Source organism: Eumetopias jubatus, unplaced genomic scaffold (genome assembly GCF_037043125.1).
Source record: "Eumetopias jubatus isolate StellerSeaLion01/CBP00866 unplaced genomic scaffold, mEumJub1_p1.0 scaffold_1, whole genome shotgun sequence".
NCBI classification, from domain to species: Eukaryota; Metazoa; Chordata; class Mammalia; order Carnivora; family Otariidae; genus Eumetopias; species Eumetopias jubatus.
Genome location: NW_028274807.1, coordinates 199,994,402 through 200,020,347, shown reverse-complemented (window position 1 = coordinate 200,020,347; position 25,946 = coordinate 199,994,402). Strand labels below are relative to the sequence as shown.

Below are 25,946 nucleotides of genomic sequence, written 5' to 3'. Positions count from 1 at the left end.
CCCAGCTTCTAGAGCCTCATAGGGGTACTCATCCACCCTTTAGGTATGAAGTATTGACAATGATGTCGAACACAGCTGCCTCCACATGAGACCCAGAACTGGCAGGATCAAAGGGCAGCAGGTAGGCCCCAGAAAGCTGATGGCTTCATGACCCACAGGGGCTGAGGTGGGACCCCACCATCTCTCCTCAGACCAGAGCACTTTCAGGGTCTTTAACACACCTACACACACACCTACACACACACACACACACACACACACACACACACACACACACCATCTTTCAGGGTCTTTAACACACCTACACACACACCTACACACACACCTACACACACACACACACACACACACACACACCATCTTTCAGGGTCTTTAACACACCTACACACACACACACACACACACCATCTCTCCTCAGACCAGAGCACTTTCAGGGTCTTTAACACACCTACACCTACACACACACACACACACCCCTCTAGAGGATGGGGAGAGGTGGCCACAGCACCTGGTGCATCACAGTCACTAAGTCTGCTTATTTATCATTTATTTTTAAAATATATTTAAACAGCAGCAATCACTTCCAAAATGCAAAAAAAAAAAAGTTACAATTTTTAGAATAAAATTATAACGTTTATGATGCGAGTCAGAAAGAATTGAAGGTACAACTGAGAATCAAATCACGCAGCACTGGGGGTGGCTGGAGAAGCCAAGGCCCATGGGTTGGGGGCATCAAGCTGACAAGAGGGCCCAACCTGTGAGGTTCCCACCTCAATCATACCCCCAACCCCCACTGATGAAGCCAGTGTCCTCTGGGTTAGAGAAGGAGAAGCGGCAAAGAGCTGACCCTCTGTCGGGGATTCCCCAAACCCAGTCCCCACCCCATCCCACCAGCCAGGGACCTGCTAATCGACCTCCTCCATGTTGCTGTAGGTGGGGGCTGGGCGGTCCACAGAGGGGGCGAAGCGTTCAGGGGCTGTCCGCGTGGGGGCCACCTCGGGGGCCTGGCCAGGGCCTAGTCCCTGCAACAGAATATGAGGACAGGGGTTGGGGGCTGCCCAGTATGCTGCCTGGTATCCCGGGGGTGCTGGCTCAGAGCCCCGGCACCCAAGGGAGGGTCCCAGGGCAGGCGCAGACAGCAGCGGCGTTGAGACAGAGAGACAAGATCGGGCCTGAACAGTCTCACTTTATTAACACTTAATACAGGAAGCTGCTTGGGCAGGGCTAAGCCCCAGGCCAAGGGTCAGAGCAGCAGGACGAACGGACAGACAGCTGGACGGATACCCACCCTAGGATGCTCTGCCCCTGCAGGAGCCACATTCTCCACCCTCTCCCACCAGATGCACACACCGAGGCCCAAGCCCAGAGGTGGTCCCCACCACAGAGGCAGGCACTGCCCGGTGGGCGGGCAGGCAGGTGAGCCAGCTCACAGCAGCTGCCTGCAGGCGAGCTCATCTCCAGCGACTCTGGGATACCAGAGGATAGAACACGTTGAGCATGAGGGCCACCAAAGCTGCCACGGCGCCCAGAACAAAGTACCAGAGGCAGCCCTCATCTGGTGTGGTAGGGCCACGTGGTGGGGGGCCCACCCAGTCTTGGGGCCCCCAGGGACCCAGGGGCACAGGCCCCTCGGGTACCGGTTCCTCCTCGGCCTCCAGCTCCTGCCAAATCCGGGAAGCCTACAGTGTGTGGAAACGGCCATCAGCACCTGGGGCAGGGGGTGGGGAGGGAACCAGTGTCCCCGAGACCCCTGGCCACGGAAGTCCCTCCCAAAGTGACTGAAGTATTGACAATTACACAACCCAAGTCAAGCAGCAGGGAGGTGGGCAGGCGGGAGCCAAGTGGGCCATACGCAGGGTTGTCTAGACAGAGCACCAAGGCAGGCGAAATCTTGACGGCATTTTGGCCCCCTAAAGAAGCTTACCAATTGACATGCAGCTTCCCATAGGGGTTGGCCAGGGGAGGGGGGAGATAAGTTAGCTGGTCAGTTCTTTAGCCCGGGGCTCCCACAGAGGAGCTCTTGGAGGATAGAGCTGCCAACCCGAGTAATCTGGCTCCCTCCCACCCCTGTCCAGATAGACTGTGACCACGGTCTTCTATAGGGATTCCTCTGCATCTGAGCAGGGAGGGCTCAAGGGAGGAGAGGACAGCAAGGAAGAAACCAGTCCAGAGAAGAGATGCAGCTGTGCCCACCCACCAGGCCTATGGCACCCCATGTCAATAAGGGATAGAAGACCCCAAGGGCTGGGCAGAGACAGACGCTCACCTCAGAGAGGGTGGCAGCCACCCTAGCCCATGGCCAGCCTGGATAGGCCCTGTCCTGAGTGCACATCAGAACAAAGGAGTTATGACAGGTGAGGGTCTGTGGGCCGGCTGGCATGTGAAGAAAGTGCAGAGGGAAGCTGGGAGAATGTAAGGTACAGTCTGTCTATGGCATCCCTCCACCCAGTGAGATTTAGGGCAGCTACTTAGCCTGTGCCAACAGAATGCCTATATGCACGCTGACAGCAACATGCTGGTGCGTGTGCACCTTTATAAGTGTCACTACAACATGGGGATTCCTCCAGCTAGGTTTCTGATGTAAGAGGATCATGAATCCCAAGACTCCAGGGACCGAGGGCTGGAGGAGAGGAGGCTGTGCCCCACCCCCTCCCGTCTGTGAGCTGAGCTCCCTAGCCTGCACAGCCTCTCCCATGCCTCACCTGGCTGGCAGCAGCCTCAGCTGCAGGGCCTAGATCTGGGTGGTGCTCAGAGTGACCTGCCCTCGGAGGCCTCTCCACAGGAGAGTTCCGCCGGCGGTAGAAGAGTACATAGGCATAACGCGTCACGACCTGGCTCTCGTCTACTGTTGTCACCGTGCTGTCGTCAAACAAGCGCCAGCCTACAGCGAGGTGGGAAGAGTGTGAACATGACCTGCACCGCCACCCCTGCCACCTATCCTGCTGGCTGCGGGTGCCCTCACCCACGTCGCTGCGCTGGCTGCTGCGGTCACTGGGCAGGCGGGCACAGGCGGTATAGTGGCCGCCGATCATGCCTCCGTAGTGGTTGATGACGGCGTACAGGTCGTAGCTAGGCAGCCGTTCCTCTTTCTGACCAATGCAGAACTTGCTCAGGTCCAGGTTCCTGTGGTCCCAGCCAGAGAAAGGTGAGAGAGTCAAAAGGTACCCAGGGTGCTACCCCGCCCATGTCCCGACTACGGCACCAGGGCTCATCGCTCACCGAACAGGGAACTCCACCAAGTCGTTGATCTTGTCACGCCAGATGAAACTCCGGAAGGAGAAGCGCTTGAGCTGCACGATGAGTACGTTAGGAAGGCGCCACAGCAGCAGCTGCTTGGAGGCCTCTCGGTGTTGTTTACACTGCGGGCAGTACCTGATAGCAGACAGAGGTGCGGTCAAGACCAGCAGATCTCCACCCCACCCTGCCCCACTACCTGCCTGCCGCCCCCGTCCTCACCAAGCCTCCTCAGGTGCCAGCACCTCGGGCCGGGTGAAGAGGTTCAGGCACTGGTCCAGAGTGAAGTGGCCAGCACGGGCAGCCTCACCAGCAGAGCCTGGATCCTCAGCACACTCCAGCTCCTTGGAGGCTACCAACACAAACTCCTGCAGGCGCTCATTGTTCCGCCAGACTAGAGCCAGGCTGCAGTCCTCACCCAGCTCCAGGGGGGTGTCTCCTAGACATGGGCAGGGAGAGGGGTCATGTAGCTGTGGAGAGTGGCCAGCCCAACCCACCCCATGGCTCCTACCCACAGCCTCAGACACCTTTGTCCTCCAGCCGCTGCTCTCGGTTAGATGCGTCAATTTTATAGATGAAGAACTGGGGTGTGTGGGCATTCATGGCTTCACTTGGGTGCTGATATCCAGGCACAGCAGCTGTGAAAAAACATACAATCAGAGCTCTTCTACCTACCAGGACCTAAATAGGCTTCCCCCAACCTCCCCTACCCCGGCTGCAGAGCCTTCTAGCAGACTCTTACCTTCAGGCCGAGACACTCTCTCACCAGCCGGCAAGCAGCCAACTTCAACAGGTCCACTGACCAGCACCTCAGAAGAAACTCCACTTGTGCTGGGCACAGGGCCCCGATCAGGGGCCGCCCATGCCCGTGGGACCCCTGTGTCTCCCTCAGCCACAGGGGTCACCAACTGGAGCTCAGGCGGCTGAATCGGGTCCCTCTCACTGTCCCCAGCATCAAGGGAGCTACTGGAGAGCAGTGTCGTGCAGCCAGGGCCTTGGGACTCCAAGGCCATACGGCCAGGCTGGAAGGGTGGCTGGAATACACTCACAGAGTACCTGGCAACAGGCAGCAAGGCAAGTAAGAATCCCAACAAGCCTACCTGGCATCTCTGCTCCCCCAACTATCCCACCCTAATCCAACCACTGGGCACTTACCGGGCGTAGCCCTCTAGCAGCTGAGCAAGACGGGCGTAAGTGAGACGTGAGGCAGGTACACTGACCAGAAATGGGTAGCCAATGTTCTCAGGGCGGCAGAGACCCTTGTGGTCAGGCCAGTGGGTTTTCTGGCAGAGCCTGGAGGGAAGGGCGAACTAAGAATAGGGCTTCAGCCCCACCTCCTATGCCTCGCCACTGGGAGCTACCCTCTGGCCTTAGGAACTGCATGTGCCAGCCCTGCTCCGCACCCCCACCCCGCCCAGAGCCTGGCAGAGTAGAATGGTTAAGTGGAGGGCTTAAAACATGTGCCTTTATGTGGAGAGGAGGTAGGGTGACAAGTGAAACGTGGAGAGGAGGGATGGGGAGGGGGAGATGAGGGGGTCCTCACTGGTTGCAGTAGCCCACACGGTAGCACCGGGTACAGCGCTTCAGCTTCTCATCCTCTGATTGCTGCTTCCGCTGGCAGGCTGCACACTTGGAGATGGGGACGCTGGGCACCTGGGGGCGCTAGGGTGGGGTGTCTGGCTCAGCAAGGCCAGCTAGGGTGAGAATGCCCCCCTCCCATGGGGCCTTGTGCCATCAAGTTGGTCCTCACTTACCTGCTGCACCTCTAGCACCACCACCCGCTCCTTAGCCAACTCTGGGGATAGCAGCTCAAAACAGAGGAGCATGTCAGATGGGGACACAGTGTCCAGTGAGTGGGAGGGCAGGAACACACGGTGGAAACGATTCTTAATCACCTGGGGACAGAGAACACACAGATCCTATGTGAGGACAAGCCCTTTCTCTAGCCCTGCCTCAGTGCGCAAGGAGACTTAGCCCTGAACTTGGGTCTGGGCAGCAGGGTGGGGACTGTGGCCCCAAAGCAGCATATGCCTCTGCTGGCACCAGCTTTAGTGCCCAACAGAGTAAGTAGCCTGGTGCATCAGAGAGCCTGAAAGCCAGGACCGGGAAAGGTAGCAACCAAACCAGCACTCCCTACCGAGGGCCTCCACTCTATCAATTAGTGGGGCCCTGCTGAGACTGCACCATGGCTGTTGTGGAGGGGCCGCATCAGAGAGGGCCCACTTTTAAACTTTTAAAAGTTCCCACTTTTATCCCCAAAAAGAGCACCTCCAGGCTGGAAGCTAGGGACCTTTGGGAAAGACTAGCACCCAGATCTGGGATACTGTGAGGGAGCAGCAGGACAGAGGGAGAACCATAGCTGCTAGGAAGATAGTCCTGCAGCTCCAGTTCCTTGTATGAAGATGAAGGGTCCCCACCAAAAGGGGGAGTAAACCCCGACAACGGCAACCCGGGGAACTGAGGGCACTTGTGCTGCACAGCCCAAACGCCTGGCTTCATGCCTCAAGCCCTAGCACACCTATGGGTTTCGGGCAGTCACACGCACATTCGTGGGAACGTGTACCAATCAGATGCCAACGACCATTCGCACGTGCCTGTGCGCTCTAAGTACATACACGTATCCACGTGCCTAAAATCCTGGGGAAGAACAGATGTACCTCAGCCAGACGCAGGTTCTCAGGCTTCACATGCACACTCTGAGAGAGGGAGTCCAACACTTCGCTTGCGCTGGAGTTCTCCTTGCTGATGCTCACCAAAAACTGGTAACAAGAGTAGAGTCCATGGGGGAGGTGGGCCAGGGTGTTTGGGATTGCCCAGAAATAGGAGCTTACTTCTCACCTTGATGGGCTTGCTGTGGGGCTCCCGGGCAAAATAGAAGACAGGGAGGACCTTCTGCTTCTGTGGCAAGGGCACCGGCAGGTAGAGGAATGGGTCAAAAGTGATGGAGACCTGCAGATGCACAAGTGGCTCTAGGTGGCTGTACCAGGAGTTGGGGACAGGATGCTCACGCCCAGGGAGCCCCACCCAGGCACTCAGATGGCTCTCAGGGCCTCAAGGCCAACCAGGAAACTCTCTGGCTTGAGACTACTAGACAGACCAGACCAGGAGGGCCACCAGGAGTGAATATTCCCTCTTTCCAGCAATTGAGGCCTTGCTCAGCCTTGCCACGTATCAATTTGCCCCTCACTTGTACCCCACGTGTCTTTCCAATCTTACCCCTACCCCTGCCCCACTTTATAGCTGACTTTGAGCCCAAACACCCCTTTTTCCTCAGTTGGAAAGCTACCCAGCCTGACCTCTGCAGCCCACAAAGAACCTGAAGGCCTCCCTGTCAGCCTCTTCGCTCAAACATCTAAAGAGGCACATGCCCCCTAACCCAATTTGACCCAGGCTAGCTAGGCCAAGCTAGGGGCCGCTTTTCTGGGGATCCCTTCACACCTTGGCACACACAGGGCACACCAGCTTCGACTTATACTGGCCCTGAAATAGGTCTACGATGAAAGAGTCATTCCTCATCTTATGCCGCTGCCATGCTTCTTCAGCCACCACCTGAGGAGCAGAGTGGTGAGGATCAGGGAGACCTGGGGACTGGGATGTGCATGAGATATGCCCACCTCTGCCCCCAACCCTGACCTCATCAGGCCGCCCATCCGAGTCCACGGTCTCTGTGTAGGGCTTGTTCTGAATGCGATTCAGGTCTTCATGCAGCCCATCCAGCAAGAAAGCCATGAACTCCTGGGCATCATGCTGCGCATAGCCTGTGAACTGGCTGGCCTTGCTCGCCACAATGGCCTGGATGCAGGGGCCAAGTGTGAGCATGGAGCCCCAACACCCACCATGTACCCAGCTGGCGAGCCTTCCCCACCCTCTCTAGCCAGGGTGGGAGAGGCCACAGATCACCTTCAACTTGGAAGGCTGGAAGGCATGGTGGGTGCCCTTCCACAGTGCCCGGAGCAGCACAGCAAAGCCAATGGCCAGACGCCCACCAGTCCCCAGTGGGTTGTTGTAGTTGATCTCAGCCTCAAAGGAGCGGTCTAGGGACAGAAGCCAAGCAGAGGTGTGAGCAGGGAAAGGTATCCCCTCTGCCCATGGCCCTGGGCTCCTGGCCCTGCTCTCACCGTGGAAGAAGTCCCGGAGCTCCCGAGTGTTAGACAGAGACTGAATTACACTGTTCATGAAGCAGGTGTTGCCTAGATTGACAAGGCCAGTAAAGCCTGGCAGACACACCTTCTTCTCTTCCTCCTCCTCTTCCTCCACACTGTCTCCGCTCACGGGGCTGTGGGGCATTGGGGGTACCATACATGTGGGCTTGGGCTGTGGGAGCAAGGAAGGGCATGAGAGAGCAGCCCTGAGGCTCTCCAGCCTCTTATCTTGGCCCTCTCCTTCCCACTCCAGGATTCTCACTGAGGCCAGGTGTGGCTCTGGCTTTGGGGCTACATGCTCCATGGGGGTGCGGGCTGCCACACCATCCAGCCCCGGGTCCTCAGATCGAGCCTTGGGTTTCTCCTTCTCCACAGCCCGAGCTTCCTCCTGGCCTGTGAGGGGGTGGGGGGCACCTCCCGGTGGGGTTGAATCCAGAGGGGTTGGACCTGTCGGCACGGCAACCTTTGCACCACCCACTGCACCTTAAAAAGGGGGAATGGGGGGCTGGTGGTTAGCAGCGTGTGGCAGGGGGTGGGGGTCCGGGTTATGTGGGCTGGACAATGAAGGGAGCTCGTGTGCAGACCTCGTGCAGCTGGGGCCTCCAGGCCCCCCCAGCGCTGACTTTGCCGCTTACGGAGGCAGATGTCAATGCGAGAGGCCGTGAAGCAGAAGGTGCACTGCTCGGGCTCAATCAGGTTCCTGTGGGGAAAGGCTGAACTCAGGGACTTAGGTGGAGTAGGTGTCGGGCTAGATGGGCCAGGGAGATGGAGCCCAGGGTGGGACAGGCATAGTACTGGGGCCGAGAACCACCCACCTGAGCTTCACCTGCCAACGGAAGATGGTATGGGGCCCACAGCCCGGGTGCAGTCTCAGGAAGTTTCCATCCCTGCCGAAGCAGAACAGGGACAGGGCAGGAGGAAGGGTGGGAAGAGCATGAGACACACTATCCTGCCTGAAGTGTACCCTCTGCCCCATGTCCTGCCCACCCACCCACCTGGTCTGGAAGATAAGTGTGAAGTCCTGCTCGCGGAAAAGCACTCGAGAGGTGTCCCTGCGGATTTCTTTCACGTACACGTGCACCACCACTGAATCTGGCCCCTTCTCATATGAGTCATTCTTGACAAATGCCAGGTTCACCATGGACTCCGGCTCTACGTTGAGACCACAGCTCAGCACCACCCAGGACAGGTTCTGGCCCACTGCTGTTCTATTCCCAATCCACCCACCAACCTTGCAACCCAACCTAGGGCTCTGCCTGCTCACCCCCAGCCCCACCTTTACCATCCACCAAGGTTATAGCATCTGCTGCCACCGCCATCTCCTCTTTGGAACGGTCACCTTTCTCAGGGTCTCTGCTCCCGGCCATGGCTGGGGAGACTGGATCATTCCTGGGGGACACAGTCTTCTCTCCTGCCAAGAGTGCTAGATTCTCTTCTGAGCCCAAGAGGCAGGTCTGGGGGTTCAGCGGTGGTACCCGGAGCTGTTCCTCAGCTTCGGCCTATTTGTGGCAAGATTATGGGCAGGATCAGCTGTAGGTCTGGCAGGTGGCCCCCCCCACTGCAGTCCATTTCCCAACCCTCCCATCTCCCACAGGTATCCCACTCTCACCTGGGTGGCTGTCTCAGCCAAGAAAGGGGGGGCATCACCCCGGGGTCCAGGCCCATCTCTGGACCCTTCCCCCTCTGGCCCTCTGCGGAGATGCACAGCCCTCTTGGCGCTGGGCCCCACCTGGGCCCCAGGGCCAGCCCCTGCGCCTACCTCACCACGGCCCTGGGCCCGCTTCTGGTTCCGGGCCTCCTGTTTAGCCCGACGGGGCTCAGGGCCTGGCTCCAGGGCAATGGGAGATGGCTCCTGCCCATTCTCCTGGCACCGCAGCCCTGGCACCGCCTCCTGGGTCCCTAGAGGTTTCTTCTACCAAAGATAACAGCAGTCAGGCCCTGTCAACCACACTGGGTATCCCTACCCTACTCTGCTGTGGAACTTACCAGAAGAGAGGGCCACGTGAGCAGAGGCACCTTCTTGGGCAGTGCCAGCTGCAGGAGGCCACCTTTACGGGCTTGTACTTTGGTGCAAGAACTTTCTATCTCAGCATAGAAAACACCACCCCACTGCCGACCACCTGGAGACAGAGGAGGGGCAGTGAGCTGGGGTGGGGAATATGAGAGGCTTCGAATACCCTCTGGGCTCAGGGCAGATGGACGCACCTGGAAGCCGCACCACGCAATCTGTGTCTGTGAAAGCAGCATCCACTTCCTCCAGCCGCAGGGGACCCCCTCCCACACGCAGCTTGACAATCACCTCATCTGCACTCTGCCTCCAATCAAGCAACAACTCTGTAGGAGGAGTACAAGTGAGAGTATTAGGGTGTCCATAAACTCCTGATGGGGATAAACAGGTGCCAGAGACCTAGCCTAACGGAACTGCTCCAGATGAAGGCTATAGCCCCAGTGCTCCCTCCTCGCCCCTAGCACTCTAGCACCCAAAAGGCCTACTCATTACTCACCCTCTTTGGCCTGCTCCTCCCGAGAGGACGCTGACCCTGACAACAAAGAACCGGGAAATGATGATGGGGAGGCAGCCTCCAAGACCCCACCACCCCAACAAGCACCAACTTTAGGATCTCAGCCAGGCACACAGACCTTAAAGCTGAGGCTCTACCCAGCCTGCTGTGAGTCCTTCTCTCAGTATCAGACCAAAACAGAAGGAAGAGCAAAAATGTCATCTCTCAGCCCTTAATCTGTATGCTCAACAGGGTGGAGGAGGAGACAAGCACTCTGGGAATGCCACAATCACCTCTCCTAGGATCACCATCCTTGCTCTCCTGGTTTGCTCGATCCTTCTGCTTCTTCTTACTGGTGGCCTCCTCCAATCCTGGGGGACCTCTCCTTGGGCCCGAGGCGCTGGCCCCGCCAGACATCTTGAGCCGCTTGGTCGACAGCCACAGTGCCCCGGGGTCGGCAACGGCGTCTGGGTCAGGGCTACGGCGCTTTCTTCCTGGCCCAGCTATCTTGGCAACTCTTTGTGGCCAAATTCTCCAACAAGGAACCAACAGCCTAATGAGAAGGGACCAGTGATTACTACCAAGGCCCAACAATTTGCTCCTTGGTTACAGCCAGGGCTCAGCAACGCAGGATACAGCCAAGCCTACAGAGCAGTAACTCTCCACCACCTAATGTAGCCCTGGACACTCTCAGACTATTCTGAAGGGGGAATAAACAATACAAGTAGCAACAACAACTTCAGGCAGAGACTCCTAGATGCCTGCCCTGCAGACCCACAAAGATGGGAGCCTCACTGAGGAGGCGCCAGGTGAAGGCAGCCATAGCCTGGAACCAGGATCCTCAACCGATCTGGAGAGGAGCCATGGCTCCAGCCCACAGGGCTGGCCCTCTGAGCAGGGTGCTCACTTTTCCTCACTCTCACTGGCTGCTTAGTCACCACCCGAGAAGTAGGAGGTGGTGGAGGAGGAAGGCAGAAAGGAGAAGACAAGCAGCAAGGGGACCGACCAGGTTCCGTGGCTGAAGACAGGCTCGGCCCAGGTGCTGCCACTGCCCAGCCATGGTTCTGGCGTTAAGGTGCTCCACCTGCCACCTGCCAGCTCCCACCCTCCTCTGAACCTGTTCCTATGCACTGCCTGGTTTTTCTTCCTACATCCCAGGAGAGATTTTTCTCTCCAACTGCTGTCCCAAGCAGAGAGGGGCCTGCAAAAGCTGGGGTGAAAAGGATATCTGGCTGTCACACTACCCTTTCAGCAGCAACCCTGCCCCAGAGCCAAAGCAGGACAGGCATCCAGTTTGAGAATGAAACAGACATCATCCCCTTGTTCCCAGGTCCACTCACTCATCAGCACTGGGCTAGAAACCTTCTACCCAGTTTCCCGTAGACCACCCCCCCCAGTAGCTTCTGGACTGTTTTTCCATCCAAAATAAAGTTCTCAAAATTGATTTAACGGTGGGGATGAACCATGAACCCAGGACCGGTGGCGGCCTCAGCCTGGCCTGAGATGGTAGCAGAGCAAACAGTGACTTTGTGTTCCCCAAGGTGTATGTATGGCGGCGGATAGAGAGGGACGTTCTTCTATGGGGGACTAGTAGGCTGGATCTTTAATGACGACGGATTCAGAGCCGAGGAGTGGACACCCTCCACCTCCTTGCACCAGGCCCCAGCTTAAGGTCGCGTCCCTCCCCATTCTCCCGGGGACACCGAGACAAGAAAGGGGCTGTCTAGAGACCACGCCGACCTATTCTGCTGCGGGGCTTACTGACTACAGACCAGCGCCCCGGCCGGGCTACGACTCAGCTCCAGCCTCCAAACCCTGGGCCCGCCACCACCTCCTCCAGGAAGGCGCCCTCGCTCGCCGCCAGCCCTCTCTGAGGCAGGAGGCCAAACCCGGGCGTAGAGTAACGGCCCCGCCTGCATCGGTGGGCCCGGCACGCCTCTGGGCTCGAGGGTTCGAGACTGGCACGGCCCGTGACCTTGAACAGGCAGCCCGGGGCCCGCGTCGCGGCCTCCCTGGCTCCAGCCAGACAGGCCAGTTGCGGCCCGTCCCACTCACCGAGCGAGGCCGCCGCCGCCAGCCCTCTTAGGGCCCTGGCAACCCGCTCTCGGTTCCGGTTCCGGCGCCTGGTCGGTTCCGGTTCCGGCGCGCCCCTCCCCCGTCCCGTCGCCGCCGCCGCCGCCTCAGCCGCTTGTTTTGTTTCGACTTCTAGTTACGGCCGCGGGTGGCTGAGCGCTTAGCTGGTGACGCACTTCCGGTGGGAGCGGGCACGCGGCGGCGGGTAGCTCCGGGGCGGGTCCGAACGGAGGAGGCGGGGCTCCGGTGCCTTGGCCTTGCCCTGGCCCTCCGCTGGTGGCATCCTGGGGTTCCGCCCAGAGACCCCGCCCTCCCCAAATCACAGTCCAGACGACACACTGGGATTCACAGCGGTTTATTGGGGGCCTGGTCAGGCTAGGAACTTTTCCATGCAGAGGCAGTAACGGGGGCGGGGCGGGGCTGGGGACTGGGGTAGGAATCCCGCAGGGGTCACTGGCAGGTGTTGTAGATCTGAACCTGCAAGTTGATGGCTTGAAGCACACTACGCATCCTGGCCTCCAGTCCATCCAGCTGGGCTGCTTTGCCTTCCAGTGCCCGCTCGTTCTCCTCATAGGTGCCCTCCAGCTCTAGGAGGGGCAGGTCTCAGCTGTAGGGTCCTTCTCCCACAAGCCCCACACCTCTGGCGTTCCACCCACCCCAGTCCTCACCTTGCAGCCGTTGCAGCTTGTCCTGAGCAGCCTGCAACAAGCCTCGAGCCTCATCCCGAAGTTGCTCTGCCCGCACCTGTGCAGCCAGCACCCCCTGGGCCTTGCGCTCAGCCAAGGCCTTCACTGTCTGGTACTGGTCGCCTAGTGGGCCCTGCAGCAACTGCAGATATAGAGGGCAAAGTCAGCGTGGTGGCCCAGTCGACCCCAGCTTCTACCCCAACCCCCACAGCTGGCTCTGCCTCAACCCACCTGCTCAGCTTCCCGGGCACGACCCTGGGCACTGCCTGCTGTTTCTTCAGCACTAGAGGCTGCCAGGCTATTCCCTGCTCGTTTCAATTTCAGAGCCTCCAGGAGACCATCCAATTGCTGAGCCCGCTCCCCTGCAGAGCTCAGTGCCCGCTCCGCACCTGCCATCTTCTCCTGCACCTGTTACGGGTGGACCCAGGGTTAAACAGGTCCATGCGTGCGTGCCCATAATCTTGCCCCACTGATGTCCCAGAGAGACCACACCTGGTGCAGGGTCCGCTCCGTGTCCTGTGTGTCGACTACTGCCCCCTGGATGGCACCCTGAGCAGCACCCTGGGCCCTCTGGGCTTCCTCCAGTGCTGCCTGTACTGTTTCTGCCTTCTGTTTCTCACCCTCAGCCCGGCTCCTGAGGAAGAGAGGGAATCAGGGCCTGTAAGTATCAGGAGCAGGTGTCAAGGATAGGGGCCAGGATCATGATCAGACCTTGCCCGCCGTGCATCTTGTAGTAGCTGCTCTGCCCGACGCACATCTCCCACGGTACGCGCCAGGATTGTGTCCACATCTGCCAGGCTCTGGACCCTCTCTGCAATCTCGCCTGCCAGGTGCTGAATCTGCTCAGGTGATGCTGGGATGGAGAGCTCTAGCACTCGTGTGGCCACCATCTCAATGCTATCGGGATCAGCCCCCTCCTCTATGGGGACACAGGCAAGGGCTTAGGGACACAGATTCTCCAGCAGGGACGTCAAACACAATCTTGGGGTGTGGGACCACACATGGAATATGGGTTTGTTAATAGGCATAATGATGTAACTACAAGGACAGGAACTATAAGTGAGCACACACTCGGGGTCACGGACTCCGGGACCACATATAGGCAAGGGTTGAGGGATTAGACATGGAGTCATAAACACAGGCCCAGTGCCGGCCCGAGTATGAACCCAGGGACACAAGTATGAACGCAGACACAGGTAAAACAACCACGTGGCCTGGGCCACACGGGAGGCTCACGGCTGAGGAAGTCCTTCACATTCTGGATAAGTTCCCGAAGCTCTTGGTTGGCCTTCTCCACCTGTCCCCTGGAAGCATTAGCCTTGTCCAGGGCTGCCTGGGCCCGCTGTTGTGCCTCGCCTGCCTGCCGACGGGTCTCAGCCACCTGGCTGAGGATGCCGCCACCTTCTGCCAGAGCCCGCTGCAACTCTGCCTGTGTGTGCCGGGCCCGACCCAGTGCCAGGTCCGCCATGGCTACTGCCCCGTTGCAGCCGAGGCCCCCGCAGCGGGGTTGCCCATCCTCGTCCAGACAGCCAGCACCCCCGCAAGGGCTTGTAGCACAGGGTGCATCCCCCGGGGGTCCACACACCTGCCAGGCACAGAACAAGTCAGGGCCCTGTGGAAGGAACAGCCACAGCCACATGTCCCACCCCACACTGTGCCTTACCAGTTCATTTATGGCTGTCAGGCTCAGGGAATGGGCATGGGCAGAGAGCTCGCCTAGTGCCCGCTGGTTGGCCATGTGTTTGCGGTTGAAGTCCTCCTTCTGGGCACCCATCAGCACCTCCGTCCGGTGCCGAGTATCTGCTGAGCTGCTCACAGGGCTGGGCACCGTCAAGGCTGATGTGTTGGCACGATGTTCTGCCTCTGCAGACAGACTGTGGGCGTGGCGGATGCTATCATAGGCACCTACATTGGGCAGAGGCTGGCGGTCAGCTAAAGATCACCTAACCCGGGGCGCCTGGATTAAGTGTCCGACTCTTGATTTTGGCTCAGTCATGATCTCAGGGTCATGAGATCAAGCCCTGCGTTGGGCTCTGTGCTGGGTGTGGAACCCGCTTAAGATTCTCTCTCTCTCTCTCCCTCTCCCTCTGCCCCTCCCTGCTCGCTCTCTCTCTTAAAAAAAAAAAAAAAAAGAAAAAGAAAAAAGGGGCGCCTGGGTGGCTCAGTCGGTTGGGTGTCTGCCTTTGGCTCAGTTCATGATTCTGGAGTCCTGGGATCGAGCCCCGCATCGGGCTCCCTGCTCGGTGGGGAGCCTGCTTCTCTCTCTCCCTCTGCTGCTCCCCCTGCTTGTACTCTCTCTCTCTTTCTCGAATAAATAAAATTAAAAAAAAAAAAATCACCCAACCCTGGTCCACCTGCCTCCCTGGCCAACAGCTCACCCAGGAAGTTTGAATGCTTGAGCAGGTCCAGATGCTGATCCAGCTGCCGCAGTGTGAGATTAAGTGCAAGCCCATCTCGCTCCAGATTGCTCAGTGCATGGTTGGCATTGAAGTTCTCATCCTGCACATCCGTCAGTTTTGCCTCCAGCTGGGTCAGGTGCTCAGTGGCCTCTCCAATTTCATGCCTGTGCCGGTAGAGGGTGGTGTTTAGAGAAGCTTCAGCCCTGGTCCACTGGGTCTCTGCCCCATCCCTCCATGTATCCTCAGGCCCATCCGCACCGCAGATCCTCTGTGGCCTCCACGAGCTGTGCAGTGGAGGCAGCTGAGGTGTTGCGGGCACCCACAATCCCCTGCACAGTTCCCAGCTTCTCCTGTATGTGCCAGAAGCTGCTCTCAAAGGCCCCCAGTACACCCGTCTGCTGCAGCTCCTGCGCCCGCTGCTCCAGGCGCCGTGTACGGGCAGCCAAGTCCTGTACCACGCGGTCCCAGTCCCCGAAGCATGCGTGGCATGGCTGGCAAGCAGGAAAGACCCCTGAGAAGCCACGGGCACACTGGTCACAGCGCACGCCAGACACGCCTGGGCGGCAGCTGCAGTGCCCCGTGGAGCGGTGACACTGAGGTGTGTCTATTCCACGAGGGTCACAATCACAGGCTGCAGGAGAGGGCAGACCACAGAATTAGGGTGCCAGTGGGGCATCCTGGGAAGCCCCCCAGCCACCCTGGCCCTGCTGGCTCTCTCACCGCGACACTGCAACCCAGGGTCCCCCCAGTGGAGCTCCTGGCACTCAGAACAGGTTCGCCCACCAAAGCCAGCACGGCAGTGGCACTGCCCCGTGAACTAGAGTGGGAACAGGGCAGAGGTCAGCGCCTCAATCAGAGGCTAAGCTCTTGAGACTCGAGACAGACAGCTGGCCCCATCCACCCAGGGATCCACAGGAGGGTCCTGTACCTCATTGCAGGTGGGGCCTCTGGCTCGGCTTGGGTGGCAAGCACAGGGCTGGCAGCCATGGCCACTGGTAAGGTTCCAGAAGTTGGGGGCACAGCGGTCACAGCTAGGGCCCTGGACATTGGGGAGGCATGGGCACTGCCCACTGCTTGGGTCACAGTTGCAGCGGTCAGTAGACGGGCACTGCTGGGGATCTGTACCCAGCAAGTTGCAGGTGCAGCCTGGGCCAGTCAAGCACATTAATCAAGGGGAGCCCGAGCAGCAGAGCCCGACCCCCGCCACCCCCTCCCAATCCCACACTCACGGTGACAGCTCTGTCGGACAGCCTGCCCATGGAAGCCAGGCTTGCAGTGGGCACAGTGCGGCCCCTCCGTGTGGTGTAAGCAGCGCAGGCACCGCCCCGTGCGGGGGTCACAGGCATCAGGGTCCGTGGGGTCAATGTTCCCACTGCACTCACATGGTTGGCACTGGCCACCTGGCCTTGACGGGTCCCCAAAGTACCCAGGGGCACAAGCATCGCACCGCAGCCCTGCCCACATTTGGGGAAGGCATGAGTGAGTGTTCAGTTCATCTGCCCCACCCTGATCCCATGCCTGCACCTTATCTATCTACTCACCTGTGTAGCCTGCCCTACAGTGGCACATGATCTGCTGGGAGTACCCATCCCGATGGCAAGAAGTAGCAAAGTGCCGCCGGCTCCCAGGGCCGTCAGGGCAGGGACAGGGCCGGCACTGGTCCCCATATGGGAGCCGTGGGTCCCCGTGGAAGCCAGCAACGCACCTTCGAAGAGCAACAGGAGGAGAGATGTGGTCCCAGAGCAGCCTTCCCACCCACCCACCCTCTCCTAGCTGCTCCAGGCTCACCTTTCACAGTGCTCACCCCCTGTGTGATCGCGGCAGCCCAGGCAAGCTCCCGTCCGGGCATCACACTCGTCTGCATGCCCGTTGCAGACGCATGGCCGGCAGCTAGGGAATCCCCACTGGCCCCGCTGGCAGCCATCACAGCGAAGCCCGAAGGCACCAGTTCGGCAGGGGCATTGCCCGCTGGTCCCTTCGCACAGGCCACTGAGTGCCCCCTCAGGGCTGCACTGGCAGGCTGGGGGCAAGGCAGAGGCTGAGCCAGGGAAGGGGTTTGAGGGAATCTAGGTGGGGTCAGGGCAGGAAAGTCAGGGAATCAAAGAGAACTTCCAGTGCCCCAGTGCTGGGAGTCTGGGCTCTAACGCAGAGTCAGAGAAAGGAAGAAGCACAGTTGGAGGGAGGATGGGGGACAGTCGTGGGGAGGAGACAGAATAAGAGGGAAGAAAGGCAGGCAGGTACCTTGACAGCCTGTGGGGCCAAAGCCGTAGAAGCCAGGGGCACAGAGATCACAGCGGCGCCCCACCACCGCAGGTTTACAAAGGCACTGGCCGCCGTGGGGATTGCACTCAGAACTCAGTGAGCCCTGGGGGTCACACTGACAGGCTGTGGGGCAGCGGGAGAGGGCCAAGTCAGACTGGGGCCCCACACCTCTGCCCCACCAGCCCACAGCACAGACACTCACGCAAGGCACCGTTGTAGAGCAGGGCGGACAGGCTGATGAGGAGAGGGGCGCAGGCCTCCGAGGGAGGGGTCTTGCTGGGCACCAGCCCCTCCTCGTGGCAGCGGTAGCGTTCAAAGGTGGCACGGCGCTCCAGAGCAGTAGCATCCCCCCCACTAAACATCTCCAGCACCAGGACACGGGGTAGCAGCACCAGCTGAAGCGATGAGCAAGGAAGAGTGAGGCCCAGACCCAGGACGCTATTGGCACTGCGAGCACTGAGCACCACCACGGGCCTGCCTCTTCTGTCATGGGCCCCTCCTGTCCGGCCCCCGCTACAGGTCCCATCCCACAGACCCTGCCTTCTTGGTCGGTGTGGGGAGAGGGGCTATTCACCGAGTCAATGAGCAGGCTGGGTGCAGAGTAGGGAGCCTCGGTCTGAGCACTTCCCCCTGTTCGCACCAGCTTCAGATGCAGTTTGTAGGAGATGCCAGGCTCAAGGCAGACAGGTCTGGGAAACACCATATACCTGGCGGGGTGGGGGGAGTAAAAACAGGTATGGGGTTCACCCAGGGTCCCTGTACCCACCATCCTAGGCCTCCCCGCCCCGCACACCAGCAACCAAATCACTGGCCAGGAAAGACACTAGGTTGGGCTGGGTCATGCCAACATACAGCTGGACAGCCTGACAGAGAATTTATACAGGAGATTCCCACAAACATGCCTCACTGGAATCCCATACCTGTGCAGACCAATCTCTGAAAACACTTCCTACAACCTTGCAACCGCACAGCATTTCCCTGGCACAAATACTGGCCAATTTTTCTTTAATGGCCTCCTCACGCTTCCAACCTTGACCTCTAACCTCTGCTCTTCTTCACCAAGACGACATCATCCCCCCTCTGCCACCTGGCCCTGCCTTTCCTAGGTTCTTCTCATCAGCCTGCAAACCCATGCTAGGGTTCTTTTATCTCCCTTGGAAACATCTTCCCTCAGTCCCTGAGTCTCCCTTAGCTGTTACCTTGTCTTTGCTTTCCTGCCCAACAAATTCCTAAAACCGGACTGTGGTCACTGCCTCCACTCTTGCCTCCCACGCCAATGGAGTTTTTATGCCAACATGCATGGGGACAGCCTGTACCAAGCTCACCATCGACCTCCACATGGCCAAACCCAGCAGCCTCCTCTCTGTTCCTGTCTGTTCCAGCATTCAGCGGCATGCAATGAAAGCAGTGCACCCTTCTTCCTGAGACACTCTTCTCTCTCCTTCTGGAACCGTGTCCACACTGCTGATTTTCCCCCACCCCCAAATCCTCCTTCTCTACTGGCCTCAAACACCCCAAAGCTTGGTTCTGGCCCTCTTTCCTTTCTCTGGTCATTTCATTTAGACCTAACCCTTTAGTGACAAGTCCCAAATTTATATCTACAGCTTGAGGCCTTCCAGTATTTCCAGACACAGAAATCCAACCACCCACTGGCCTTCTCCTCCATGCCTAAGTACCTCGGAACTGCTTCTCCCTATGTCTCTACCTCAGTAAAGAGCCCAATCCTCACCCAGATGAACAAGCCCAAAACGCTAGAGTCATCTTCCCACTTTCTCTCTTTCCTACATATCTAAGCCATCAGCTCTGCCACTGGAACTCTCTGGAACCTTCATCATCTTGTCACATCAACCGCTAAACCTCTGTCCAATCCACTGTCACTCAGCTAACTCAAAAGCCTCCACCTTCAAGTCTACTTTCCACTCCTCAAGTAGAGGGATCTTTGCTAAAAGCAAATCACAGTTGGTAAAATGTCTATGATGGGTACGGCCCATTATACATTGCTCTCTCCACTTCCGTGTATTGTTTGAATACTTAAATAATAAAACGTTAAAAAGGGTGATGAAAAAAGATACATGAAGCAAATACTACCCAAAATGTAAGAAAACAATTATCAGACCAGTCACATCCTGCTCAGAATGCACTGATGCCTTCCCTTTCCCCGGTAGGCATTCCCTATAGTGACACTGAATGGCTTCCCATTAAATCTTGCCACAGGCCTCGGAACTCAGAGCCCTAAAAGAGCAGGACATTTTCTACTTCCTTCTTCTGACCTGTGCCATGCCTAAGAGCACCCGGCAAACAGCACTCAGGAGGAGGCACTTGAAGCAAGGGACAGATGAATGAGCAGCGGCATCTTCCAAGTGCCCTTCAGGGAATTAGGGCTGGCCCACAACCCCCCCCCCCCATTACAGATGCTACCATTGGTACCCTCACCTGGTTTCTGGTTGCAGAGTCCCTGGGATGTGGTCATCCTTGGGCAGCACATGCCCACACAGGCTGTGGACAGACACAGGCCCTGGGCGCTGCACAGTCACTTCCATCTCTGCCCACTGTTCAGGGACCTGGGGGGATGGGATAATGAAGGAAACGCTACCACACCCGGAGGTTCAGCTCTGGGTCAGGTTCCACAGGGTCTGACCTGGGGCTCCAAGCGCAGCAGCAGGTCGTAGTCCATGGCTCTCGGCACAGAGGCCACCAGGAACTCCAGTGTCTGACCCTCCTGCAGCCTACCAAAACCCCGGCCTGTCCAGGATGGAGTCCCACCAGGGGTCCCCAAGCGCTCCACCACATCGAGCACCTAGGAGGGATACAGCTCAGGGTGGGTGCTCAGGTAAGACACCATCTCTTCTGCCACAGCCTGTCCTCACACCCCAGCTCTTCAGCTGAGGCCCTGTCCAAGGCCGGACACCCTCCCCAGACAAGTACCACCCACAACTCCACCTCTCCAACCCAAGCCCTGCCCTCCAACGTTGGCCCCTACCTGTCCTCGGGTGTCCTCAGCCTCCCAAGTTAGGTGGTCAAGGAAGGGTCGGAAGTAGCCAGGCTGCACCTGCTCACAGCGTCGCCCCACCATGTGCTGGCGACAGCGGCACTGGCCTGTGGCCTCATTGCACCTGGGAAGCCCACAGGTACTCAAGAAGGGCCCCCTATCCTGCGCAGGATCTTTTCCCACCCCTCCTGGGACCCCTGATACAGCACTCACTGGGGATCCAAGGCACCACCCACGTCGCAATCACACGGACGGCAGCCAAGCAGGTCATGGCTCAGGCCCCAGTGACCAGGCTAGGGGAGAGGAGGTTGCTGGGGGCTAGAAAGAGACCCCCTCGCCACCCATCCGGGAATCCAGTGACAGCTCTCAGCCTCTACCACCCCTTGGTGAAAACACGGTCCCTAGACCATGGCTCCCACCCTTCACCTCCCAGACCTGAGGCCTCTCAGCCAGGAATGGACCCTAAGCTCTCTGCACCCACCCAGTGGGGCATAGACACCACCCCCTAGCCCTGTGCTCTGAGGATAAGTGCAGGACCCCAGACCCCCAAGCCCCTCCAGTCGCACCAGGCAGCGGTTACAGCCACGTCCAGTCACTAGACGCTTGCAGAAACAGGTTCCACTGTTGGGGTCACAGGAGGTGACCCCAGGCACTGTGCCCCGTGCATCACACTGACACCCTGCAGGGAAGGAGATCCATCACACTCTGGGGAGCTGTGGCAGTGCTGGTGTTGAGTTGGGCCAAGAGTAAGAAGTAAAGGGTTAAGGTCAGTACAGGAGCTAGGGCAGGAAGCACATACGCCGGCAGCCTGCAGGGTCGCTGGCACTGAGCCCGAAGAAGCCATCACGGCATCGCTGACAGCGAGAGCCCACCACATGTTCTTTGCAGCGACACTGGCCCGAAACCAGCCCCAGAGCAGGATCATCATGGGGATCGCAGCGACCACCATCTTGGGAACCCATGGGGTCACAATCACAGGCTGAGAGCAAAAAGAGATGAAGGGTCACCCTATCCCAACTAGCCCAGCACCACGCATCTCCCTAGCCTCCCCGACACTGGATTCCCAGCCTGGCTCCACTCTATGCCCCCCACCCCCACCCCAAACCCCTGCAACCTGGACAGCAGCCTGGCCTCCTAGTTCCTACCCCAGACTCAGCCTTCCCTCTCCCATGCCCAACCCCAGCCTCACAGCGGCACACAGCTGGGTCCCGGAGGTCCTTGCTTGGGTCACGGTAGAAGAAGGGTCGGCAGAGTTCACAGTGGCGCCCAGCTGTATTGTGCTGACATCCATCACACACACCTCCACTCACGTTGCCAGACGCCAGGTATACAGCCATGTCAAAGTGGCAGTTGTGGGCGTGCCCATGGCACTCGCACTCTTGGGGGGGGGAAGGCAGGACAAAGGCCCCATTGAGGAACCACGTCCTGAGGATAAGGGGTGTAGGGGCCCCAGTGACACCGCAGGTCCCTGACACAGGCCAGAATTTGTGTGTGGGGGCTCAGGTACTTTAAGGTTTCAGCATCATACTGGGCCCCTGACCAGAGAAGACTTGGAAGAGGGTTAAGGGAGACCCTAGGGGCATCAAGGCCTGGACACCCTTCGGACATAGCCTGGGTGTTAGGCGCTTGACCAACCAGCTCTAAGTTCTACCCATGGCACAGCCAGGCCACAGTGTTCTGGGGCTACGGGGACCAGACCTCACTCACTCCTGCAGGCATGACTGTGGCCATCCTCAGCTGGACGCCAGGGCAAGTCATGATAGAAATCCTGACATTGCTCACAGTTGAGGCCACGAGTGTTGTGTTTGCAGATGCAGGCCCCATGAACCTAGGAGGCGGGGAGGCAAGTGGTCAGCACTGTCCAGCCAGGCCTGTCCCTGCCCCCAGCCCTGTCCCTACCCCCAGCCCTATTCCAGCCAGCTGAAGTCCCTCACCATGCCCTCAGCATGGGTTGGTGCTCCTGGGGCGGGTGCACACTGCGAGGCGTGTCCGTAACAGAAGCAGTTGCCACGCACAACCAGCTCGTAGAGGGCATAATAGTATTTCTCACGTATCTCCCGCCGTGGGTCGAGCAGATTGTCCCCCAGCGTATGCAGGCGTGTCAGGTTCACCCGTAGGTTGGTGATCTTCAGCAGGTCTAAGTCAGGGGAAAGGATTGGGAGCCAGCTGGCCAGGCAGGCTCTTGTTGCCCCATGCCCACTCAGGGGCTGCAGCTGCCAAGGTCACCTTGGGAGACCTTCTGTCTACTGCTATATGAGCTAAATTGGACTTGGCACCTGCCCCAAGAAGCACCCAAAATAGCTACTGAGGCCCCAAAGAGTCACCAGCCAGATGCTGGGACTGTGCCAGGCTCAAAGAGAGGAACACTCACTCTGGATCCGTGGGCTATAGGGGTCTGGGATAGGGATGGCAGGATCCAGCACACGATAGATGACCTGGAGGGACGTGGAGCCATCAGAGACACTGGACCCTGCCTCAGGCCCATCATCCCCCTCTTCCTGCCCCACGTCAGATCCCAGCTCTCACCTCGCCTTCAGTGGATGGTTCAATCTCTGAGTAGCGGGACTCACAGACTATGTCATCCCAGCGCCGTGGGGGGGCGAGTGGGACTCCTGGAAAGTCAGCCCCACAGTCATAGGAAAAATATCGGTACACATGCCAGGTGCGTCCGAAGTCAGCTGAGCGCTCCACCAGCATGGCAGCAGGACGAAATGTCTGGGTGGGGGGCATGGCTAATCAGTGAATATCAGGACTCAAGTCTAGCCCAGGCCCATCAAGAGAGCCCTGCCCAGCTGGGGCTTGCCCCAAAGCAGCTCACGGACAGGTGGGGCTGACCACTGGAAGCCAAGCAATAGTCAGGGAGGGTAGCCACTTCTAGGGGGAAGGCTCAGGGGTCATGGGGCCCAGGGAGGCAGCACCTAATCCAGCCTCACGTTGGGGCAGCATGGGCAAAGGCCTGGAGGCAGAAGGCAACAGAAGGTGTGGGAGACGAAGGAGCCTCCCATGCAGCCAGACAGAACACAGCATATGAGCTCAGCAAGACTGGGCTAAGGAGCTGGGACTCTGTTCAGGGGCAATGGAGAGCCAAGCAGGGTGATTCAAGCAGGCTCCCAGACATGCGGGCACCTTGAAGGTCATAATGAGGTGCGTGAAATGAAACTCAGCCTCCAAGTCCAGCTGGATGGTGACCACGGGGACACCTGGGGCAGGAGTCGGAGGTCAGGGACTTGAGACTACTGGTAGGCAACCCTGCTCACCCCATGCCCCACCCACGGCCTCACCATTCTCTGACTGCCACCAGGCTGCCCGGCGCTGTGGTGCAAAGCTGGTAACTACATTCTGGATGCGATGGCTGTTTGGGTTGTCTCTAGCAGAGAAGGGGCGCCGGGAGTCACACAGGAAGCACTTCTTCTCATCCTGGGTTGGGTCAGAGTCAAGGTCAGGGTCAGTGTCTCAGGCAGTAGCAGCACCCCCTACCCCCCAATACCCCCATCCCACGAAGGCGCACCTGCAGGTGACTAACGATGCAGTAGGGCTGGGGGCCATGCAAACCACAGGTGGATGAGGCAGTCAGTCTGTCAGCACGGCCGACTAGCAGGTCACCTGTAGCAGGGTAGCAGCTTCCCCTCGAACAGCCTGGCACATCCGGGGCCAGGGCCTGGGCCAGGGTGGTGGCCAGCACTGGGAACAGTGGGTCAGCCAGTTCTGCTGAGCTCCCACCCAGTAGCCCCAGGTTTGGCTCCCCCAGGACCTACCATCACATCCCACAAACCCCAGGCCTTCACCAGGCCCTCTCACCACTCAGCAGTAGGCCCAGTCGAAGCTCCCAGGGCCCAGGCTGTCCCCGCAGGTTCCTCCCTCGGTCCCCTGAGGCCCGCTCCATCCTGAAGAGGAGGGGAATCCAGATGAGGGGTGATAAGAGGTCCAGAGCCTGTGCCCACCTTCACCCTCCCTTGGGGTCCCGTGCAGACCCTGCCCGCGTAAGTCCGCGACTGATTTCCCACTCAATCCTCCAGCCGGCGGCCCCTCCACTAGCTGAGTCCTGCGACTTTGAGCAAAGTTGAGAAGCACGGCAAGAAGGAAAGCATGGAGCGGATTTTGGGCAGGAGTACATTTCCACACAGAGGTTCCCCTCCCACCTCTCCAGAAACCACCCTCATTCTAGAAACCAGACACAGGCCAGCTCACCTGCAAATCTTTACTGAGCTCCCTTGCCCAGACCCCTGCAGAGCAAGGGGAAGGGGGGTTGTCTTTAAGCCACCACAGTTAGGGTGCGCACCAAGGAGGGGGTGTGGCATGAGCAAAGGAAAGGAGTCTGATTTGAGACTTCAAATGGCCCACGGAACACAGCCTTTGTCCCTAGCATTGTAGGCGCTGTGGAAGTCACCATCAGTGAGGCTGTTCAGTCCCAGGGCTCCAGCGTCAGCGGGGAGGTGAGAGGGCACACAAAGAGACATCGAGCTCCTCTATTTAGGGAGGTGGGAGACTTTAGGTTGGCCTGGCCCAAGCGACAGGACAAGAAGGGGGTAGGAGGAAAGGTGGAGAAAGGTCATCCTCTGCCCAAGTCACGGCTCCAGGGCTCTCCACCTCCCTTAGTCACTACAACAAGTAGGCACAAGAAGTGCTTTCTCAGTTTTCCAGTATGAAAATGGGAGCTGGGCAGTCGACAGAGGCAGTGAGTGAATCCAGATCTTATGGCCATCCATCCGCTCCAGACCTTCTGGCCCGCCGGGAGGCCTGAGCCCGGGCTTGGAATGCGAGCTGCTAGCAAGTGCCCCACCCTGGCCCCTGGGACCACAGGCGGGACCACGGGACTCCGCAGGTCTGTAGGGCCAGGGCCTGGTGGCTCTGAGCTGCCACAGCTGTGCCCACTCTGTCTGGGGCCAGGTGGAGAGTACCCAGAGCTGTGGGACCGCGGGAGAAAGCTGGGGGTTCTTCCCGGGGTCTGGGAATCACCAGACTTCTCAAGAAGAGTCTGAGCAGGGGAGCAGTCAATCTACTGGACCTTCAGGGTCTCTGGGAGTTATTCCAGTTATCTGGAGTAGGGGTCTCCAGTTACCCGGGGCTCCTGTAGTCAACCTGAGGGGCTCAGGGATACTAGAGGTGACTCAGAATTTTAGATCACTCAGAAAAGGATCTATCAGGGTCAAAGGCACTAGATGGCCTCTGTTGAGTTTTACATACCTGGTTTCTCAAGGACAGAGGATCATTGGAGGATATCATGGGGTCCCATGGGGGGTTACTCAGCGTCAGTGGGTACTCAGTGGGGTCCTTGGTCTCTCAAGGTCAGGAGATTCTTGGGTCAATCACTTTGAGTCACTTTGAGCGACTCAGGTAGTCCCAGAGTCTGTCTTACCGGCATCCATACACTGCAATCAGCAGGTGGCATACACATTTGCCCATAGCGGCATGTGCTCAAGCAACTCTGCTGCCCGCAGCTCCAGGGCCCACAGCGTGGCCACCTTCTTGCCCAGTGGCCACCTTCTTGCCCAGTGTCTGCTCCTTCTGCACCAGGCGGCGCTCCAACCCTGAGGATCAGGTCATGTGAGCCATGCTCTGACCCTTGGCCCTAATCTCTGACCCCGGTCCTCTAATCTGTCATGACCTTAACTCTGACCTAAATGAGCTCTAACCCTAATCAACATTTGACCCCTGTTCTG

General features: G+C 58.7%; 2 protein-coding genes across 12 annotated transcripts; both read right to left on the bottom strand.

Moving 5' to 3' along the window:
- Positions 1-526: 526 nt before the first annotated feature.
- On the bottom strand, positions 527-12,043 carry USP19 (ubiquitin specific peptidase 19). 10 transcript variants are annotated; one of them, XM_028124437.2, is made up of 27 exons: positions 11,933-12,042; positions 10,171-10,430; positions 9,881-9,916; positions 9,582-9,710; positions 9,363-9,496; positions 8,986-9,288; positions 8,659-8,875; positions 8,372-8,528; positions 8,192-8,263; positions 7,961-8,076; positions 7,639-7,859; positions 7,353-7,548; positions 7,135-7,268; positions 6,868-7,026; positions 6,673-6,783; positions 6,073-6,183; positions 5,892-5,993; positions 4,989-5,129; positions 4,778-4,896; positions 4,390-4,527; positions 3,977-4,290; positions 3,762-3,872; positions 3,457-3,673; positions 3,220-3,372; positions 2,963-3,123; positions 2,703-2,881; positions 527-1,022 (listed from the first exon to the last, which is right to left on the bottom strand). In XM_028124437.2, exons 2-27 carry the CDS (start codon positions 10,292-10,294, stop codon positions 906-908), a joined length of 3,972 nt encoding a protein of 1,323 aa, XP_027980238.1. In that variant the 5' UTR covers positions 10,295-10,430; positions 11,933-12,042; the 3' UTR covers positions 527-905. The 10 variants fall into 10 exon arrangements, with proteins under 10 accessions (XP_027980238.1, XP_027980237.1, XP_027980239.1 ...); XM_028124431.2 differs by lacking the exon at positions 527-1,022 and adding an exon at positions 1,030-1,679 and having other exon boundaries at positions 8,653-8,875; positions 11,933-12,043; XM_028124436.2 differs by lacking the exon at positions 11,933-12,042 and having other exon boundaries at positions 8,653-8,875; positions 10,171-10,382.
- A 246-nt stretch (positions 12,044-12,289) lies between these two features.
- Positions 12,290-25,897, bottom strand: LOC114225019 (laminin subunit beta-2). Of its 2 annotated transcripts, XM_028124371.2 has the most exons (33): positions 24,258-25,897; positions 24,085-24,170; positions 23,795-23,967; positions 23,568-23,703; positions 23,413-23,486; positions 22,813-23,001; positions 22,658-22,721; positions 22,221-22,423; positions 21,994-22,114; positions 21,476-21,664; positions 21,086-21,265; positions 20,853-20,965; positions 20,500-20,579; positions 20,278-20,410; positions 19,936-20,094; positions 19,731-19,858; positions 17,872-18,004; positions 17,500-17,692; positions 17,277-17,420; positions 16,824-17,055; positions 16,577-16,740; positions 16,265-16,489; positions 15,964-16,181; positions 15,756-15,852; positions 15,294-15,666; positions 15,015-15,199; positions 14,300-14,541; positions 13,873-14,221; positions 13,348-13,555; positions 13,129-13,270; positions 12,868-13,044; positions 12,619-12,778; positions 12,290-12,537 (listed from the first exon to the last, which is right to left on the bottom strand). In XM_028124371.2, exons 1-33 carry the CDS (start codon positions 24,398-24,400, stop codon positions 12,401-12,403), a joined length of 5,550 nt encoding a protein of 1,849 aa, XP_027980172.1. In that variant the 5' UTR covers positions 24,401-25,897; the 3' UTR covers positions 12,290-12,400. The 2 variants fall into 2 exon arrangements, with proteins under 2 accessions (XP_027980172.1, XP_087884503.1); XM_088028377.1 differs by lacking the exon at positions 24,258-25,897.
- Positions 25,898-25,946: the final 49 nt, after the last annotated feature.

Bases quoted from the DNA above. Each gene is read 5' to 3' on its own strand.
- USP19 (XM_028124431.2), bottom strand. From the start codon at position 10,294: ATGTCTGGCGGGGCCAGCGCCTCGGGCCCAAGGAGAGGTCCCCCAGGA. The intron at 9,917-10,170 runs GTGATTGTGGCA...CTTTGTTGTCAG, and splicing joins GGATGGTGATCCTAGGAGAG to GGTCAGCGTCCTCTCGGGAG. The intron at 4,291-4,389 runs GTAAGTGCCCAG...GCCTGTTGCCAG, and splicing joins CTGCTAGAGGGCTACGCCCG to GTACTCTGTGAGTGTATTCC.
- LOC114225019 (XM_028124371.2), bottom strand. From the start codon at position 24,400: ATGTACTCCTGCCCAAAATCCGCTCCATGCTTTCCTTCTTGCCGTGCT. The intron at 24,171-24,257 runs GTCTGCACGGGA...CCTCCTCTTCAG, and splicing joins CGCGGACTTACGCGGGCAGG to GATGGAGCGGGCCTCAGGGG. The intron at 16,741-16,823 runs GTGAGCCTGGAG...TGCTCTTCGAAG, and splicing joins GGGGGTGAGCACTGTGAAAG to GTGCGTTGCTGGCTTCCACG.